Raw genomic sequence first — 21,168 nt, 5'->3', positions numbered from 1 at the left:
TATATTTTAAAATCTAAGAATTATTTTTACTATCCTTGGTGAGTATTACATAATGGTGAAATATCTGGAAAGGAAAAGAAAGAAATATATTTAACAAACTTAACTTTCTTTTTTCTGCCTTAGGTGAAGGGAGACTTCTTGAGCATATTCTGAATTCTCAAGAAATGCCACTGAGGCAAATTGAGTCTTCCAAGAAGGCAGCATTAAACAGTAATAAAATGAGCTGGCATTCTGAGAGAGACAGGTAAATAGACATAACAATCCAAATTGGGGAAGATTTTTTTGTTTGTTTTAATGAAATTGAGAAAGGTGTATTAGATATCGATGGTGTAATAGTCACTGGCGTGGTCCTTGAGTCTGACAAAGCTGTGCTTGAAGTAAAACCCTGGAGCACTGGTATTCTATGCTACTTGCGCATTTCTGTGGTACTGAAGGTAGATAAAAGCTCATTGCTAAGGATAGTTTGTAACACCTTTCTCAGAGGTCAGGGGGTGCCACCTGAAGTGTTTTGCTGTCTTCGGAGTGTATTTCTTCTATTGCAGCAGCTTGTGGAGTGGTGTCAGGAAGTCAACTACACAGGCATTGTGTTAAATTGGAATTGCCCTTGTCAGTGACACTCCAAGCTGCCTGCTTATGGGAGCTGTATGACAACGCTTTGTTGGGAAGGAGCGGCATCTGCCTAACAATTTCTAAGCTTTAGAGTGGGTGAGGATGTGTCTTACCTTTAGGTCTTCTGCTATCTTCCAGTAGCAGTGAAGGATCTTCTTGTGCTGCAGCTTCTCTAGGATAATCCTTCAGAACAAGGAGAGCAGAAAGGCATACATCAAAGCCTCTGGTATCAGTGGCCAAAATCTTAGAAGCAGATGGTATTGCTGAATACAATAGCCATCCAGTCTGAAACATATTTTCCCCAGGCAGTAATTCGATGTCATAATTTCACTAATACAATGAGAAACAGCTACATATGTAGTCTTATTTCTGATAGTACGGACAAAAATATTAATTGCTTCAAATGGAAAGCTATCCAAAGTTTAAATGTTGCTCTGTTAAATCTGAATTTTAGATGTAGTTTCAATCTTTAAAATACAAGGATACAGCTCAACGTGTTAAGTGGTAAACAGAGATAGCCCAATAACCTGTCTGTAACCTCAGGTGAAAAAGCAAATTCCATTTTATATAAAGGTTTGGTATTCTTGCACTTTAAATTCATGCTCAGTTTCAAAGTTGGCTACTTTGTTGGGCCACATGAGGAGCCATGAGACTTTTAATCAGGAGTGTTTCTCCCACCAGGCATACTGCTTTGCGTACAGACTCGTTCCCCACTTTTGAAAGCTCCTTCCAAAATTGCAATTCAATTGAGAAAACGGTGAAAAAAGCAGATGATTTACTTCAGGATCTTGGCCAGTTGAGGAAAGAAATGCATGACATGCTACAGGTAAAGCCCATGTTATGTCAGAATGACCAAGAGTTTGAATAAGGTGAATAAAAAATGTGGAAAAAACCTTAGAGGTCTGGTATCAGTAAAAATGTTGTTCTTGCTTCTGCCTCTGTAAAAAGGCTGACATTTGTTCACACAACTTGAAATACTGCAGTCTTTGTATGCGGAAGGGCTTTGAATCTGAGTAATGTCTTAATGAGTATGCAATGGACTAGACTGTAGAGATTCTTACTGCTGTTCTACCAAACATAAAAAAACTAAAAAAAAAAAAAAGTGTTTTATTTATTTGTTTGTTTTAAGGTTTCAGATATTTTCAGTGCCTGTTTTGTGCTTGCTCTCTTCCTGTGATACTAGAGCTACAGAGCTGATGTTAACATTCCCATTTGGGAAAGAACAATGTTCTAGTTATCTGCAGTCAACTTTAGGGACGACTTAAGCTACTTCCTTTCTCATTTTGCCATTTATTTTGGTAAAGAATGCTGTTTCTGAAGAATTACCTGGTATACATCGTTGTATTGTTTCTCATGCTAATGATTCTGTACTTTTGGCGCTAGAATGGTTCTGTGCTGGCAACATGTAACTTGTGTCAGGCTTTTGAAAATAGAGGCTTTTATCTGTTTGTTAACCTGGTTCCATTTGGAAGTGACGTATACCTGATCATTTAGCCTGTCTGCTGTGGTCCTCTCTGTTCTTGTAAATATAAGTGTTGGGAAAGAAGAAAGACTTTGAATATCCACAGGTTTGTGAATTGGCTTGGAACATGATAGCTTTGATTCTATTGGTTTGTTTCTGTGGTTGAAGGTTTCAGCTTGCATATTTCCCTAAAAATACTGTGTATTACATGCCCTATCTTTGCTCTATCTTTGGAAAACATAGCTTCATCTGTTATATCTTATAGTATAGCTGATGCATTGTTTCACAGATTTTGTAACATATTAGTGGATTGTGTTTAACTGTTTGTACCAGTAAGAGAACAGATGTCCTGTGCCCCATTTACGTTGCAAATATTTGCTCACCACTATTGGTAAAAACTTAATCAAGTAACATACCTTAGTATAGGCAACAGAACAGGACAAGATGAGAGAAGGAATGGCAGGTGGGAAAGACACAGTCGTCACAAATGGTTTCAAATCTCTTTTTCTTTCTTATGAAAAAGGTCAATAGGAAGGCAGAGATGATGACTTCAGCAAATGTGGAATTGAGTCAATTAGATACTTAGCTATTGACTTCTCATCATTGAGAGATTTGTAGAGTGAGAAAATAAATGCTTGGGATGAATGACCACTAGCTTTGTCATACAAGCAAATGAAAGGCTTGAATTAACTGAGATAGGTTGTGATGGAACAGAAGGTGGTGCTCTAATCCAAAAGAAGTGTGCAGTAAGATTTAGTAGTTCACAAGGAATTCATTGTGCCCATTTAAATTGATGAAATACCTACTCTAGATTTTATCTTGACAAATCTGTCTTTAGATAAGTTTCAACAGCTCTTCTTCTGTCTTTCTAGGAAGCAAATTCATGGAAATCAGACATGAATGATCTTATTAAGGTATACCATGAATTTTTATGTTTGGGTTTTTTTAAGTATTGTAATACTGAAACAGTTTTGAATATGCCTGCAGTGAGATAACACTACAGTAACTATTGCATACCTGTATTTTTTTTTTTTAAAACGTTGCTATTATGTACAGATTACATTACTCAAAGTAAGATTTAACTTGTTCTTTGACTTGTTTTATTCAATCTTAATGAACTACCTTGAGAGAATAATACAAATGTCAGGCAGAAAGCTGCCATCTCAAATGAACATAGTGTGCACTGCTAATATAATAACCATTGCATGATCTGGGTCTAACTGGCAAGTCTACATCATTTTATGATTGAACATATATCTGTGTTTCTTACATTTTCTCACAAATTTCACCAGTCTTATTGAGCTAGTATTTGTCAAAAAGTTTAATTTAAAAATGAAAACCTATATAAAATTGGTAAATAATTTGGTATGTTGTCCTTATCTCACCAGGCAAAATCAAGGTCATGGGATCAGTGTGTTGATTTCTATTTTATGTCCATTGTGCTTTGGCAGTACACCTGTTAGAACATAAACTTTTGTTTAATTCTGATTTGATAAAAGAGTATCCTTAAAGCCAAAACTGGTTTGTGATCTGTGAGATTTTTTTCTGTTCATTCAGTTGATGCTTTCAGAGTCTACTCAAGTTTGGGTATTTTGGTTTTGTTTTGCTTTTTTTTTTTTTCTTTATGTACACTTATCACTTTTAAAAATTATTTTTTTGTTTCCTTTCTGGAAAATGAAGCACTCTACTGGCGGACCTCTGGGTTTCATCAGGAGTGTGAGAATTAATGTCAGAACTATAGCTGTATGGCTCCTTGTTTCCCATGTACTTGTGTCCCTTTGTATTTAACAGCTAATACGTGCTTGATTTTTATCTCTGTAAAAGGGTTCTGCAAAGTAAGAGGCTAATAGTTGCTCCATTGTTTCTTCTGAAAAGTGAAAATCAGCAAAAAGGCAAGAGGATCATGGTGCTGTTGAAGGGTTTATTTTGTTGCTGTTAAAACTTAAGTATATTGCTTGGTGTTTCTTGGGGTAGATTGATGCCAAATGAGTGCATCTATTTAGAGGACTTTGTTTTTATTAGGCTTTTAATTATACTTAAATACTGTTACATGGAGAGATTTGCATGTGATACATGAAGTATCTCATTGGCATCTTTTCACATGTTTATTAGCTTCATCAGCATTGCTTCTCGTATGTTACATCATTTTGCATTTGAGAGCTTTTGGATGTCTTTCCATTTGCTTGACTCTTAAATATATTTGCAACATACTGAATGTTCTTGAGTAATTGAAGTTGATGATAGTACTTGTGGACGGTATTTCTTATGATGGGTATTGATGTGATAATAGATTAATGGGAATTCTGATCAGTGTGTAGAAAATTGAAATTACAATCTCTGATTAAAAGCTAGAGGTTCTGTTTCAATTTTAGTCAAAAAAGCCTACTGTTGGATCTGATCTTCCTGAACATCATCTGCTCAATAAACCATCCATCCTTCAAAATGTTAAAGTGCCAAAATCTATACTGAGGGATGCTGAAAGGATTTTGAGAGGAGTTCAAAACAATAAAAAAGTTCTTGAAGAAAATTTGGAAGCTGTTATTCGCGCAAAAGATGGAGATGCCTTGGATACTTTTATTAACGCCTTGACTACGAACAGGTTAGACCCTATAATTCAATGCTTTGTGTCACTTTTCATTGTATGTGGTCACCTTTTATTACCTCTCAATTTTTTTTAATTCCGTGCGTGGAACATCTAGTGCACTTCCCTGCAAAAAGTATTTATTCACTCTTCATAGCAATCATTAGATAATTCTCTTGAACTTCAAATGGTTTTTGACCCTCCTGATGTGAATTGAATGTTTTGACAGGTACCTGTTACTTCTTGGTAAATCTGAGTTCTGAGACTGTGTCATCTGGACAAACTGCTCTGCTGTCATGATAAGGGGGCATTTAGCTTTTTGTAGACAAACTTGCATTAATAGGAAAATTAAAGAGTAATTTCATCATTCAGAAGAGGCTTCATAAGCCTGTAAATGTTACAGCATTAGTCATCTTACAGCAGATCTTTGGCTTTTGAACTTTTGCTTCATTAGTTATGTTAAATACTCCTGCCTGAATCACAATGAACATTTTCCTATTAAAATATAATTTAATCTTGCGTTTTCCTGAGGAAGGTAACTATTGTCTTCATGTAAACATTTTTGTCAGGCGTGATATCTGCTATCATCATCTTTTAGAGGAAATAGCAATTTTTGTCATCTGCTTTTTGTCTTTTGAGTTGGAATATTTTTGTTGCCATGTTTTTTTCAGTTTTTGATCAAAATAGTAACTGACACATGGCTGCCACTTATTCGTAGATGTTTGTAATAATGTTAGTACATGCCAGCGAGGGGTGGGGTTTGCAGGTGGCATTATGTAAGAACAGATTTAGGTTTGGGAAACTCAGATAGGCTATGCTTGGTGCCTTTTGGAGACTTTAGGGTACATAATCTTACTGCCTGTGTTCTGGGTTTCTCTTTTTATAGTGTTTATAGGTCACTACTTTCCCAGGAACAAATCTGTGCAATTTAAGACGCACTGACGTAAAATAGTTCTTTCTTCTATTTCAGAGATGTATTGGAAGAGATTCGTATCAGAAAGACTGTGGATGAGTGGATTAAGGCAATCAGTTTAGAAATCCAGGTACGGCTGGAAAAAATGTGTTCGGGTTTTTGCATTAGATTTTTCCACCTTGCATTGTTCTTTCATGTCAATAGTTAAACATGATTCATTCACAACCTGAAAACATGAGAAAACTGCTTATTATTACTAGCATGTAGTATACTCTAATAAAATATTTACCTCTATTTTAAAACTTCAATAAAATATTTACCTCTATTTTAAAACTTCAATTGCTTAATGAAAATCACTGCTCACAGTTGCTGGCTAACATGAAAAACAGGCCATTTCTCAAAACTTCAAAGTTATCCACAGACTCCTCTGATAGCCTTGAAGATAACAATCTCCTTTTATTACATTTATATTTTATCTTTAGGCTGAAATGGCAAGAAATGATTCAGAACAAGTGAAATATGATCAAAAGGTCCCATGGATCAAGAGAGCCCAAAACATCAAGGCTATGAAGACCAATAAAGAAATTAAAGCAAAAAATCAAAAAATCCAAGGATGCTTGACAAAGAAACCTTTATCTGCAGCTGAGCCATTGCAGAAGCAAGCAGAAGATAACACAAGCAAACAGAGGTTTAGAACTTACTTTTCTTCTGAAAGTTTGCAGAGGAAAGAAAAAAGGGCAGACGTGAGTTCCCAAGTAGTTGATTTTTTTTTTTTTTGTAATGACTGCTATGCTTTAGATTTGCAGTATTCACAGGAAAAATTGTTTGTATGTGTAACTGTAATAATTTTAAGTGAAAGTGATAGCCCTGTCCTGTGGATATCTGTCCTTCTGTCCTTTCTGTCCTTGTTTTCATGTGCTGTGGAGGCCAAAGCTAAGTATGTATAACAATGTAGAATTCATTGTTGTGTTACAAATGTGTCTTACCCAGTATCTGCTATTTTATTCAGCTGCTAGTAAGTTTCTTGTATGTGTTCTGTATGCGTAATGTTTTCACGTGTGCTTGCAATTCATACTGTTTGTTGCAGAACTTCTTACTTTTTTTCCTTTAGACTTTTGCAACAATACTGATGTGTTCAAATTTTCATACATGAAGAATTGTAAACTACCTGGTTTTTTGTGTGTGTGCGTCAGGGTCCTGTGAATGGAAATGCAATGCTACAAAACGAAGACTATCTGTGTCAAGTTTATGGGAAACCAATTTACCAGGGCCATCGTAGCACGCTTAAAAAAGCACCATATTTGAGATTCAACTCTCCTTCTCCCAGATCTAAACTTCAAAGACCCAAGGTGATAGAGTGTGTTAGAGGTATGTAATTCTTTGATGTGAACAAGGTGTTCCTTCCCAGTTTTTCTATTAGGAATTCCTTGTATAAATGAAACTATTTAGTTGTTGCTCACCTGCTCTTCAATTTAAAGCTTTAGCAACTGCAGTACACTTCCTAGAGAGGTGGTCAATGCCCTATGCTTGCCAGTGTTTAAAAGGCATTTGGAAAATGCCCTTAATACCCATCTTTAACTTTTGGTCAACCCTGAAGTGGTCAAGCAGTTAGACTAGATGATCGTTGTAGGTCCCTTCCAACTGAAATATTCTATTGTAAAAGATGCTCTTTTCAAAACTAAAAAATACCAGTAGGTTTTCAGATTTGCTTAGTGTGTATCTCACATGTTTTAGATTGTCAAATTAATACTTATTTTTAAATTTAATAAACATATTAATATATATTTATTGTTGCCCAAGTCTTAAAGAGCTGAATTGCTAGAAGTAATGACATAAGCACCTGAAAGCTGAGTGTGCTGAAAAACTAACTCAGGTTTTGAGAAAGGTTACTGAGGAATGTATTCTTTGTGTCAGGTTGTATTGGGTCTGGCTGAGATCCAGTTATGTCATTTAATGATTGATTCATTCGGAGTTAAGAAATCTACTGAGATTTGAAAAATTAAAGCCTGATATTCCATTTCCCACTTCTAATATATTAACTGAAATATGAAGATTTGAATTTATGGGTGTGAAGATGACATCTGTTAATGTGAAAATATTGAAAGACATGTTAATGAGAAGCATTGATTAAGTTGACTAAATGCAGGTAACTTTTGTTAGTCAAGTCAGGGTTAAAAGTGGAGTATAACTCTCTTTTGTACTAGCTTGTTAAGGTTATTTAATTGATTGGTAAAGGTTATTAGTTGATTAATAATGAACTCCATTCATTAGTTTTGTAGGCAAAGTGTTAGGATCAGAAGATTCTAATTTTCAAACCTATTAAAAATGTGTAAAAATAATAAAAAAGTCAAACTATATGATATCTGACATAGGTAAGTGTAGATAAACTTTATCTTGAGTTAGTAGAAAGTAATTTTTTAATTGGATCTGTTTTATTTCCTAGTTATCTTTTCAAAACTTAACTGATTCTTAATACAGAAACTAACATTAATCTTTAACTGATATGTCAGAAAAACCAATGTGTATCATCATCTCACTGCGGGAGAGAGTGAGCAAATTACATGATAAAAGATAATGATGGAGAGAAAGAGTGTGTTAAGTGTAAGAGGCAGTTAAAGTGATAGTGGGCACAATCAAGTTAATAGGATGAGGATCAATGGAAAAACGTTGGTTGGCTTCCCTCTACGCTTCTTGCACTTACGCTATTGTTACCCATGCAGGGAAAATATACTTGATGCAATCTTAACTGTCATGTTTAAAAAATGGTGTCTGAGTTTTTAATATAACTGCCAAAATATTATATTCTGTATGAAATATAAGAGATTAACATGAGAAGGCAGTCACTTGATGAGACCATGTTTTTAGGCCATTAAAATGTATAGTATAAAACATATACATCTCTTTGAAGACAAGCACTGCTGGTTTGGGTGTTTTGTTTGGTTTTTTTACATTATGACAAACATCCACAGTGGCAAGTCCTCAAAACAGTACAAGAATCTATTGTTAAGCTTACTTAGTGTAGTCTTCATGCCATTTCCTGGCACTTTTCTTATCTGTGCTGTGAAGCCCAGTTGAGATCTGTGAAGAAAGAGTGTTGCTGGTAGAAAGTATTTGCAATTCTCATAACCCTCCTGGAAAATGTGGGTTATAGTCCTGGCAAAAATCTAGAAGACTTTTCAAAACCTACAGTATTTTTTAAAAGGTGAGAAGTCGGTATATAAAAACTGCTAGTCTTGTTGCTTATATATTTTATTTGACCTGTCTTGAAACACCTCTTTTTTTGTGAAGAATGCTGGCGTACTCATTTGAAGGACCAGCATGATGTATCACTCTTTTTGACTACTGGCTATGCTGCACACCTGTAATTTAGTTTATTCTTTACAGATTTTTTTTTTAATAAAATGTGTGCTAGTAAGCACTTAGTGTAGCAATAACAATGATACAGTGACTGTTAAGATTTGGATTAAGAACAGACACTTCCTTAAAAATATTTCATCAGCAGTTCTGCCTTTGCTGAGTCCTAAATGACATATTTCTTCTGTATTTATTGGGCTCTTGTCCTTTATAGAAGGTCAGAACCTTTCCAGGGAGGCCAATTTCATCATTCCAGAAACAATACCTTGTAAAGAGGCAGAAAAAGTATCCCCCTCCCTCCCAACCGATTATAATAAATAGGTCATTTGGTCTCCTGATACTACCAGTTTTCTACCGGTAACTTGTTTAATTCAGTCGTGTCAGTGAAATGTAAAGGTACAGGTTGCATGCAGTTGTAATAAGCTGCTCCTGTGCTTTAGGTTGTTTTCTGCTGGAGGCAAATAGAAATGAAAGAGAAAACTGTGTGCTGGATCCATGCTGCATTCAATCTTCCAGAAATCCTGCGTGTGACAAATACAGTTTAAAAGCTATTTGCCTGAAAACGGAATGAACTCTGGATAGCCTTTACCCAAAGTGATTCTCTTCCAAGTCATTAAGTCATACTACAGCAGTACAGCAACATGTGCGTTTGCAATAATAAAGCTGCCTTAAAATTTGTTTCTCTATTTCACAGCAGACTGCATTTACAAAAAGTTATGGTTTTGTCTCTATCATGACAGTAAATAAAATAAGACACCCCCTTCTATTATCTAAGAGAAGAAAGGAAGAATACAGAATTTTTTGCATGTCACTTAAAAGAATAGCACTCCAATGAATATGAGTCCTATTTCCCAAGTTTTCTGATTTTAATGGCTTTAGACTGAGGTCAGCCTTTGTTTGATACTGGCATTACTTGTCTTTGACTCTTCTTACAAGACAGTTGGTCAAGCTGCTTAATTTTTGTGCTTTCCTGCATCTTGCTAATAAAATGGAAAAGTAATACTTCAGTGTTTCACAAGCATTTAATCTTTTCATGAAGACAAAATAGTTAAATGTTTTTAAGGGCTGCTATTCTGAAAGATGCTGTTATGGCAGGAAAGTATAAATAATAAAATTAGAAACAGATCTGTACTCCTCTATAGTAGGAGTGTAAATAAAATGAAACAAAGTTGAATGAGCACTTTAAAGCACCAGGTTCTTGGGGAAAAAAAAAAAAAAAAGAAAGAAAGAAAGAAATCTTGCTTGTATTAGGCATGCTTAGTTCTTTCCTTCATGGATCTGCACCCACAGATTCCTTTCCTGGCCTTGATGTACCAGGTGATAAAGGCTTAAAAATTATTGGAAGTTGTTGGCCTTGGGTTTGATTGGCTGGAAAATCCAGACTTATTAAATGACTCTATTTTGTTAAAGCAGTCCACTGAGCTTGTTTTAAATTAGTGTTAGAATGAGGATGTTTGTTTAAGTCTGAAATGGCCATCTGGAGAGTCTCTTTTCAGTCATTTTATAACCCTCTCAACCATTTTCTTTGCAAATAAACTGTAGTGACTAATGCTTGGTTTCTTATGGGAAGTTAGGAAAAAAATCCATGTAACACTTTTATGAGTAAGAGAGCATTTCTTAAAAAAGTTGGAGTTGTTTTCCTGCATAATTTGAACTGATAAAATATATGTAAAACACTAGGTTTTTAAAGCTAAGTTTAATTAAATGTCTAGTTTCTGCCCAGTGCAAATAATCTTTTCAGGGGGAAATGAAAAGTTGAAAGCAATTAAAATGAGGTGCTGTGTGTATACAGTACTTAATCATTCTTACTGTGAGAACCTTGTTTTTACAAGTTGGCGGTATTACAGATATGTTGCCAATTTCTGTTTTTACTCAAAAGTTCAAGGCTGGGGGGGACGACTGTTAGATCATGTGGTATGACCTCTTCTAAATCACAAGCCACTGAACTATATCTATTTATGTTACTGAGTCCAGTAATTTGTTTTTGACTAAAGAACAGTTTTTCTGGCTAACCTATGCTTTGCAGAAAGGCACATGCTCACCACATAAAGACATCAGAAATTCTGCCCTTAATTACTTCTTCCCATGGCTAGATACCTTATGGTTCAAAAGTAAATGGGGCACTTCAAATTTAGTATCTGATTTATAGTGGTAAATGTAGTGATACATATCTGATATATAGAGATTTTGGCTTCAGTCTACAGCTCCTTCAGTTTCCAGGTGATTTTCCTTACAAAATGAAAAAGGCCTTTTTTATGTCCAATCTATTTTAATATTTACAGAGATAGAGAATTAGTGCTGAATGCAGTATTATCATATATGGAAATGTTATTCTACTCCACCTCACTGACATCCTGTTGAGACATCTGAGGATTACATTTACCCCATCGACCACAGCATTGTATTGTGATTTCTAATTGCATTGCTTATCCAACATGACCTTAAAGCCTTTTTCAGAGACACTTCTTTCTGATCTGTATTTTCTCGTTGAAGAGTTACGACTTGCCGTTCTTGTTTCTAGGCTTATAACCCATAATTTGTGCGTACAAAAATACCACTTCTTGAGTGAATTGCCTTACTTGCTGTCTGCATTTGTTAAAAGTCACATTATCAATCTTGATTATCCCTAAATTTTATAATCTTGACTTTTATTCTTCAATTAATTAGGAAGCTATTAAATGTGAAGAGAGCTAAAAAGTGCTTGTTGCCATGTGTTAACTGGCCATTAATACAGGAAGAGTGATGATTAGGAACAACAGAGGAGTAAGATGACATTTTTCAGCTCTAGTGAAGATATGGAGTTGGTTACCAATGTGATTCTTTCCAGGTTCATTTTCATAATGCCTACAAAATAGTCGTAGAAGCACTTCTGTTTGATTCATGATTGTTGACTCTTTTGGGGGGGGAATTTTCAGGCAGTTTTTATCCATTTAGATTAAAGTTAATAATATCCATAGCTTGCAAAGAATGTAGGTTGAGTAAGACCTTGCATGACTGTATAGTGAGAAATGTAACATAGCAATAAGTGTTCTCCTCTGCTATATGCTTAGGCATTGCTACATACAAATTACTTCTGAGTGGCTATTTAACAATATGTTTTCAAAATTGGACCAAAAAATCAGTGCTCCCTTGATGTTGCAAGTCAAGACTTATGGGTATTAGTTATGGCTTTATTTTCCAGTAGCAGTGAGTTGTTAAACCAGGAATTTGTAGATTATACCTGTTCCTCTGAGTATCTGTCAATCTTGTGGCTGGAGACAAACTCCATGTTTATAAAATTGAGGCAGTTAATCAGATGAACAACAGATGACAGCTTGGCTGTATTCTATATTCTGTCTATGTTTTATGCCAGGCTTGCATGCTCTTCTGATGCTGCATTTCAAGCCTAAATCATAGGTTCTTCTTAGCTGCTAAATCACATGTTTCATTGCAACCTACTACCGTCCTTGTGTCCTTTTCTTCACATTTATGTGCCTTTATTTGCTAGAATCAGATGCTCCAAAAATGTAATTTTAACTCCTTCATTGCTGTCAATACTGAGACAGCTAACTTAGCACTTTTAGATTCTACCCTTCCTGTCTCCCTCCCTCGTTCCTTCCATCCCACAGCAAAAATTTGTAATTGTTTCAGAAGGGCTTAAATTAGTAGAGTGTGTGATGTTACTGGGTTTGTACACGTGTTGATGACACACAGTTTATCTGCTCTTGTTTCAGGTACAAAGGTAAAGTCAACAAGAACACAGACTTGTTCTCACATGCAGAAGGTAGTAACCAGCCCTAGGAAACAGCATCCTTTATATGCACTTGCCCAAGAAAATCAGTATCTTTTTAGTCCAAGTCGAGATGTGCCTGCTGTCTGTGGTCCGCTTGAAGGTCACCTAATTCCTATGGCTATTCCACTAGGTAGGAGCAAATAACCTGTAGAAGGATGTGTGAAGTTTACTTACTGCTACTTCATGGAAATACAACTTACATCTTCTTAAGTCAGTGATTTGACCTGGCCCGTGAGATTTGCCCTTCTCGTGGGAAATCTACATGGGGAAACATGGTTCTCCTCATTCTTCATGCTGCACGTCTGGTGACACCCTGACAGAGCTGTTATTTGCTTAGCTATACATACCTTCTTTAGTACACTTTACATTTATAGGGTTCTTGTTCTGGCTTTAAGTTTAGTATCCATGTAAGCAGGCCCTTGGATTCAACATTTACAATGACTTCAGCCCAATGATTTCAGTAGGATTGTGCCAAACACGCTAAATTCATTGTCATGGCTTCTGTATTTTTGGACCTTCAGTAGAATTTTTACATAGGCCTTGTTTTGGGAAGGGTTAGTATTATACTGGCATTTAAAGAAGATAATTATTTAAAAAAAAGGGTGTCTCAAACAAAAATTTGTGGGATGCTATACTAAATGTAATAGTATTTTGAATATGATTCAGAAAATGTGAGGTGGGGGACGTAATTTTTGAATGGCAAACACAATGTAGTTATTCTCGTTTTCAGCAGTAGGTGTCACTGTAGTCAAGAAAAGTGAATAATTTTAAAAAATGGCAATGTTGAGTTTACAGTTTCTGCTGGGAGACCCTTAAAATTACCTGGTGAAGCACTATACTTTAGCTAGTGTTAATAGGTGACTTTCTAATTGGTCTGTAATTGTGCGTGAGATCTCAGTCTGTGTCATGTGAAACACAGACACCCAGAATTTAATTTTAATTTATTTATTAATTTACTGACTTCAAAGATTTATATATATCTTTAATTATTTTTAAACTGTCCTTAGGTCAAACCCAAATTAGCGACCTCCCACTGCAGCCTGCTGGAGTAGTCATAGGTAAACCGCACCCTGTTACAGTTACAACCTCTCTTCCTCAAGTGCCACCAAAACCACCAGTTGAGATAAAAAAACCAAACATAGCTGTAATAGAGATGAGATCGGAGAAAAAGGATCCACCTCAACTGTCTGTGCAGGTACATGTCAAGAGTGATGATTATTTGTTTGTTTATTTTAATAAATGCTAACTAAAACCAGTCTCATCCATCAGTAACTTACTTTGACATCAGTAGATGGTTTTCAGTAGGCATTAGAAATCTATAGAATGGAGGGACCAAGAAGTTGTCATGCTATGCTAATATTTTTATTCATATTTTAACAATTATCTTTATTATTTGACCAAAATAGAAAACTATTTCTTCCATAAGTCACCTATGCAGGGTGTTTGTAAAATAGTTCTGTCATGGTTTAGGTTTTTTTGTGGGGTTTTTTTTTTTTCAGATGAGACTTTTGATCCAGAACAAACTTGGAATAAAAAAAGTATTAATATAAATGTCAGTTTTCTTGGATGACTGCTTTGGCCTTTAAGATTTCTGTTTCAAGCATGATAGTCAACCCAAGGATGTCACTCCTGATTAATCAACCATTGCAGTCCTTACCTAATGGGTTATTTGGGGGGGTGTGTTAAATTTTTTATATAAATCTGTTGTAAAGGAAGTTAATGTTTCCTACATGTTCATTATTTTGGATTCAAATTGTTGAGAATATACACACTCCGACATGCCTTTCAGATACAAGTGATTCGTGGAACTCAAAGTTAAATACAGGTAGAGTAGTATGTGGTTTGTTCCCTTGCTGTATCACTGTATTGCACCCACATGCATATTGTATTATTTCACCCAGTTCTTAAATGTTTAAGGTTATTTCTGCCCCTCTGCCCCCCCCCGCCCCCAAAGAATTAAGCAAGCATTTAAATCTTTGTTCTTAAAAAAACCACAACACGTTTTGATGCTGTAATGGACATGCCTTTATTACAAACTATATTGTAATACAATTATCCCTTTATTTTACTATACCAGATGTATGACAACATGAACCCAATAACCAGCCTACACAGTGGCTTGTAAGTGAACATAGTGTAAATGAATTGCAAGTCAAACACACATCCACTATATAAATAGTTACAGGTGTACTCACCTTTTGTCACATGCAAGACAAAGTATCAAGGAATTAGAGAACAGGAGAAACCAGGTACTGCAAGAAGAGCAATGAATATTTCTGGGGTTAGTTTTTGTACATTACAGTATTTTGTTTTTCAGAACCAAGTTATTATCAGATACAGGTGTGAGAAAAGGAGATCACTGAAGTTTAGTGGCTCCATAGGAAGTGGAAGAGAAAATGTAAAAAGTTCAATGATAGTAGCTGAACTAATACATAGATTTTCAGATTGGTGCTTTTTTCTGTCCTAGGTATTACCAAATGTAGATATTGACAGTATTTCAAGTGACAGTGTGAGTGTAAACCATGTTCTTCCAGGCTCCGAACCTGCACTTCCTCCTGTTGATGCTGTAATACAGGTATTGATTGGTCTAAATGTCTGTGAATTCAAATTTGTTAAAAAATAAAGTATGTTAAATTACTACAAAGTTATCTCATTGTCTTGTTTTAGTTAGAGAAATTAGACAGTTCCAGGAAAAAATGGAGTAATTATTCTGAAGAATTTCTAATATCAGGTATTTGTGTAAGAAAATGAAAAATTGCAAGATGCTGTTTTTCCAAGATTAAATAATGACCATAGCAAAACTCTAGGAAAAACAGCATTTCTCTGTCCTGTTAAGAGTTGTAATTCCTTATTGTCCCATGTCTGTCTTATTTATACTGGTTTCAATGTTCTGGCATGAAGACTGAGGATGTTCTTCATTCCTCCATCTGCTCCTTGGCTGTACTTGAGTGGTTAGCGGCATGTATGCATAGCCTGTTCACTGGTAGCCTGTTGTGTGTGGAGCTGGCTGGTCTACTCTATTCTCTTTCCACGTAACTTTTCAGAAGTGTTTTTAATCTAATCTGTGCAGTAACAAAGGTTTTTACGCAACTAAAAGGTTAACTGCTGCATGCTGAATGATAAGGTTGTAAACTAGGGCACATGTTTACAGGATGGCATATTGTTTCTTCCAGTGGACTTCCGTCTTGTGCACGGACTGGACAGTGTGAAGGCATGGTGATGCAGTGATTATTTTTGTATAGTTATTGTACCTTCTGTTTTCCCTGTGTGTTAGCTCCTATTCTGACTTAAGGAGTTAAGTCCTCCAGAGTCCTGTGGTCAAGGTATTCACTGAATAAGACAGAGACCATGGACTAAAATAGTGATTATTATTTGGAAATGATATTATTAAATAACACTGTAGCAATCGCACATAAGTAAATTGCTTAAGACATTTCTAGACTCTCGTGTGCTATGTTTTACAATATTTTGTCTTACTGGTTTTTTTAATAAGAGTTACAGGTATTGCCCTAGAACTTTTGATGCTGAGATATTTCATTAGATTTGGTAACAGCATGTTTTGGTTGTCAGCATACAAGAAAAAGTTCTCATAATCTCTCTTTATGCTATACAAAAAAAATTCTTCCTAACTTTTGAAGTGGGTAAAGCATTTTTTTTCTGGATTCGGGCTACTGACAGTGAGTGGTGATTTTGTTGCATTCTTGTCATGAAGGTTTTCTGCTAATGTATTTTTTCCCCCCAATATGAAATACCTAACAATTTCTATCTGTCTTTATAAGACACCAGAAGATGTACATAGTGAGGAGGAAGACACAAAGTTTCCAGGAACTAATTTTGTTGATGTTACTGATGTCATGCAGGTAATTATATTGCAAAGGTGTCCTTTCCTTCTAAATGTTTTTATATTTGTTTTAGGTTATTCTGTCATAACTGAAAACACAATGTAGAAAATTAGTTGGCTTTACTAGCAACTTTAAAAATACACATTGTGAGCAATACTGAACTGTTTACAGTGCTATAAACAATATTAGAAATTACCGTGTGTTAGTAAGTAAAGAACACTTGAAGAATTACAATAAAAAACTAAAATTAGCTTTTATTTGGATGTGTTAGAATCCACTAGAAATATAAGTAGTCCTCTAAAATCAGCAGTGATTATAGCACTTAGATTTCATAATTTCAAACTCTAAATGTAAAGGATATATAAGATGCTCTTACAGATATTAAGTAAGGTGACCTATATTTTAGAATGTGAAAGTATTTTCTGAGGGTTCTTTTTTAGGAAATTTTGGTATAGAGTAATTTGCATATGCTTTTGAGGTCCTAAAATGCTTTAGCATATTATCTCAGTTCAGTCAAGCATTAGGTAACTTAAAAAAAAAAAGAGACAAGGAGTGTATGTGAGTATACACGTACAACATGTACAACATGTACTACTCATCTCATGGATCCCAGTAAGAGTTTACAAAATTTTTGTCTTGCTGGATGCCTTGTTAGTGTGTCTGTGCACAGTTTAACAACATTGTTGTTTCTGGCTTATGATAACATGGCTTTATTTCAGGTAGTCTTTTACGTTTTAATTGTTTTAGGTAGCAAGTCCTTTTTTCAGTTAGCTGATCTCCTGTTAGTCAGAGTCAGGGCTGACAAACTCTCAAAGTTGGTGAACCAGCCTGTATTTCACTTCTCCAGATTAAGAGCAGAAACTCAATGGTAGCTGGGAAAGGCTGGCTCTGAAGCAAGCAAGATGCTGCCACCCAGCTGTTGTGGAGTATCTTGCCTCTGTGGAAGATGGCAGCTTCCACCTCCTGCTGCCTTTAGGACTCAGTAAATACCAGGAGCTTGAAATTGCTGTTGCTGGCTAGTATTTCTCCTGAAGGGCCTTTTCCTCGAGCTTCTTTCCAGTGAGCTAGACTTTCTGTGTGCATATCAAAATCTACCCAAAAATGTACTGTTTACTTGTTCTGTGTGCTCATGATCCCACGATTAGAGTGTACATCAAATATTAACTCTATAGCCTACAGGTCAGTATGGTAGATTTATTTTTAAAATTAATTCATCATTTAACATTATCAGTTAGTTAAAACAGTCCTAAAGGGGTGGTTTACCTATCAAAAGTGGGGAAATGGTTTATTCATTTTTAGTTTCAAAATTACCTTATGTTATTGGAGGGGAGGAGTTAAGTCTATTTGGACAACTTTCTTCTGTTTGCACAAAAAAAGCTTTATTTTATAAAAATAAATAGGAGAGCTATTTAAGAAATCAGTTTATGAACTAACAAAAAAAATGCTGCAATGTTAAATTTTTTATATGTGAATAATAGCTATTCATCTTTTCTTTTTTCATTTTTCTCCTGGATTGCTTTTATCTTTTATTTTTGGCAATGGGATATATTTCAACCACAATACCAAAAAGTGTTCCAAGTGAAACATATGTTTGGCCTATGACCACACAGACAATGTTCTTAAAAATGTGCAAGGCAAACACAATGTGGAAGCATAAAATCAACCTCTGGAGTGGCAGGGGTATTTAAGACATCAAAAGAAAGCAAAGTTATTGTTATAAAAGAGGCTTCAGATTCATGAAAAAATGTGCATAAAATGCTATACAGGAAAATAGCTTATTGTTGTCTTCCCCCCAAACCCCTTTTATTATGAAAAGTTAATTCTGTTAGAACTGAAGAGGCTAAGTATTTGTGTGAAATACCCCCCCCCCCTTTTTTTTTTTAATTTCCTTTTTTTCTGTTTTTTTTCTTCCCTGATGGATATTGCAAAAAGGTCTCGGGACCCTGTCCCAGGCATTTCCTTTTCCTAGGATTTGTTTTACCTTTTCTACTAGAAGATACCTATTTAAGAGTTACTTAGGAGTTGAAATGCTAGTTGTTAGCACTGGTAGCCCAGTAAAGGCAAGGCTGCTGCAGCTGCCTGCCTCCGGGTCCAGCCAGTGGTGAGTCTGAGCATGTATTGCCAATAGGCACACACACAACACACATATGCAATATGCAGATACATATGTGTACATGAGGGCAGACTGTGCTGATCAGGTGTAGGGCAAGGCCAGGCAAGCGTGCTGACCAACCACTTTTGCCCCCTTATCCCTCTATTTTCCCACACCTGTACCTCTCCAAACCACCCTGGTCCTTCCCTTTCCACACCTCTGGTTCTTCCCCATAAATACCACATAAAAAGTGTTGTACCATCCCAAAATACTCTTCCCTGCATCCCAGAATAAGTCATTGTGTTATCACCTCGTCCAAATGCACCTGCCCAACCTTAAGAAAGGTCCTATGGAGAGTCTTTCCATGGGCTCATCTTGGTGGGTTTCACTCCTGGACACAGGCTGACCCTTCTCCTGTGATAGCCCTGGGAGTAACCATGTTGGGATGCTCGGATGTCGTATTCTCCCACCTGGTGTCATTCCTCTGTGCTCTTTTGTGTAGTTGGAGGCAAACCTTTTATCACATAACCTAACAGTAATTTGTTTTAACAGTTTTGAGGACTAATGCAATGTGCCCCAACTTGTAAAACACACGCCCTGCCATGGGAAGAGGTGATGTGCCTTGCTCTCCCATTTCAATTTTGCTGTCTAGTGTTTAAAGACCCAGAGCTCTATCTTCCAAAATAGTTGAATTGGGTGCTCTTATTTCACAATAAGAAAATTCACATGTGGAATAAAGCAGAAAAAGCTGTTACAGCTTTGATTTACAGACTTTTATTTTTGATCAATGGTTGCACCTACCTCAAAGTAGGTTCAGACTTTCTGCACAGAAGAGGTTTCATAAGGCCAGCCCTTGCATGGACCCTGCCTTACTCCAGAGTGAGAAACTTGCTCAGCTAACATAGCCCAGAATAGACTCTCAGATTTCTTGAGTCTTCTGTCCAACTCTTACGAGCAGCCTCATCCTGCAGTACCTTTACCAAACTTAGTAGAATTTAAAATTAGAGGCACTTTTTGCTCTCTCTGAACATGCCCTGATTGCAAGGTGGGGACTTGTTTCTCAGAATTTTTGCTTCCATTTTGAATACCACTGCAAAATATACAGCTTGCAGAGATCAGAGTAAATGTATTTTCCTCAACCCTGGTTTCCCATAGATGCTCTCGAGGGCAGTGATTTTTTTACATGTGTAACTCTTCAGACAAAAGATTACAGGTGGCACCTGCAATGCAGCCTGACCTTGCTTGTGAAAATTGCTTTAGAAATCTGTCAAGAAGAAATCCATGGCTAAGTTTTGGATCACTTTAATAAAAGACTATGCATATACATGTTTGGTAATGGAACAAAATTAATCTATACCACCTAATCATTTAAAACATTTTTTAAATTATCTGAATGTAATTTGGGAAATAGATTTTTGGCTTGATACTTTATAATAAAGTACAGTGTTTAATATTCCAACCATATCTGAAAGACTTTTTAATTTATGCCATATTTTGATTGGGAGTCATGATAGATATTTTCAACAGTCTCCAGGGAAGTAAAATGCAGAATTGAGTGTAGATTATTCAGGATTGGTCTACGAGGTGATATATGTGCAAGTTCAATCTGTGTAATTAAATACTGACTATTATATTATTTTTTTATTTCAGCAGAGATAATATATCACCCCCAAATGAATATAATTTTCTTTTGGATTTGTGCACTATTAAATATAAAATATTTTTGCACATAGTTTAGAAATGCCGGAGAACTGCAAAAGTTTGTCAGAAGTTCCTAAATATATGTAAGATTTATTATATGTACTTGGTTTATTTCATCCAGATGTTTGTATTTTGCATACTTTCAGAACTGATTATATTAAATAGGCAACATCAAAGAAAATTTATGGAGTAATGCAGTCAGGAGAAAATGCATAATGAAACACTGGACAAAGACATCTTTACATTTGCTGTCAGAATGAATTATGGTTATGAATACGTATATCTTAACAGAATGAACTGCTTATCAGCTTGCAATGCATCCAGTGCCATTCTGAGTTTAACTTTACTGTCTTATTTCTATGCCTAGAATGGTTTAGAGATCTTTGTCACCCAAAGATACATATTCTGTATTGCCTGCTTTGTAACTTACAGCTTTTCTTTGAAGAATTATTACTATTCAAAGATCCAGAAAAGATCCCACTCCCCAATAGCTATTTGTTGTAATACCCATCATGGACCTATCTGACTTTTCAGTTTTAAAGTATATTAAGGTAGTGAGAGAAGTATTAATGCTGGGCTGGGGAAGGAGACAGGCAAATGTTAATATCTTTTTTTTTTCTTATCTGTTCTTTCTGGGTTTAGTGATTTGTTCTTTTATTCATAGAAAATATATAGGTTTTTTTCTGTTTTATGGGTTAAAAGTAAATTTAATTTATATAAGGGGAAAACCCCCCTTTTTTCTCCTTTCACTGTGTTGGAGATTAATCTTAGTAAATGTAGATTTACAGTGAGATCTTTTATGCAATATCACATATTTCTCACTGGTAATTTAAGGCTCAGCT

At 35.6% G+C, this 21,168-nt stretch overlaps 1 protein-coding gene across 9 annotated transcripts in view; it reads left to right on the top strand.

Moving 5' to 3' along the window:
* The window catches only part of KIAA0586 (KIAA0586 ortholog), a 73,736-nt gene that overhangs the window by 8,364 nt on the left and 44,204 nt on the right, over window positions 1-21,168 (top strand). For 8 of the 9 annotated variants that reach the window (XM_052783504.1, XM_052783500.1, XM_052783503.1 and 5 more), the window contains 11 exons: window positions 124-244; window positions 1,291-1,435; window positions 2,944-2,985; window positions 4,444-4,670; window positions 5,623-5,695; window positions 6,048-6,308; window positions 6,759-6,933; window positions 12,633-12,821; window positions 13,699-13,886; window positions 15,159-15,266; window positions 16,471-16,551. In XM_052783504.1, coding sequence (XP_052639464.1) covers window positions 124-244; window positions 1,291-1,435; window positions 2,944-2,985; window positions 4,444-4,670; window positions 5,623-5,695; window positions 6,048-6,308; window positions 6,759-6,933; window positions 12,633-12,821; window positions 13,699-13,886; window positions 15,159-15,266; window positions 16,471-16,551 — 1,610 coding nt within the window. The remainder of the gene's footprint in view (window positions 1-123; window positions 245-1,290; window positions 1,436-2,943; window positions 2,986-4,443; window positions 4,671-5,622; window positions 5,696-6,047; window positions 6,309-6,758; window positions 6,934-12,632; window positions 12,822-13,698; window positions 13,887-15,158; window positions 15,267-16,470; window positions 16,552-21,168) is intronic. The other variant, XM_052783505.1, reaches the window with a different exon arrangement.

The sequence above is a fragment of the Harpia harpyja genome, chromosome 3 (assembly GCF_026419915.1).
Source record: "Harpia harpyja isolate bHarHar1 chromosome 3, bHarHar1 primary haplotype, whole genome shotgun sequence".
NCBI classification, from domain to species: domain Eukaryota; kingdom Metazoa; phylum Chordata; class Aves; order Accipitriformes; family Accipitridae; genus Harpia; species Harpia harpyja.
Note: the sequence above shows the minus strand (reverse complement) of the source record. Positions and strands in the feature narration are given on the sequence as shown.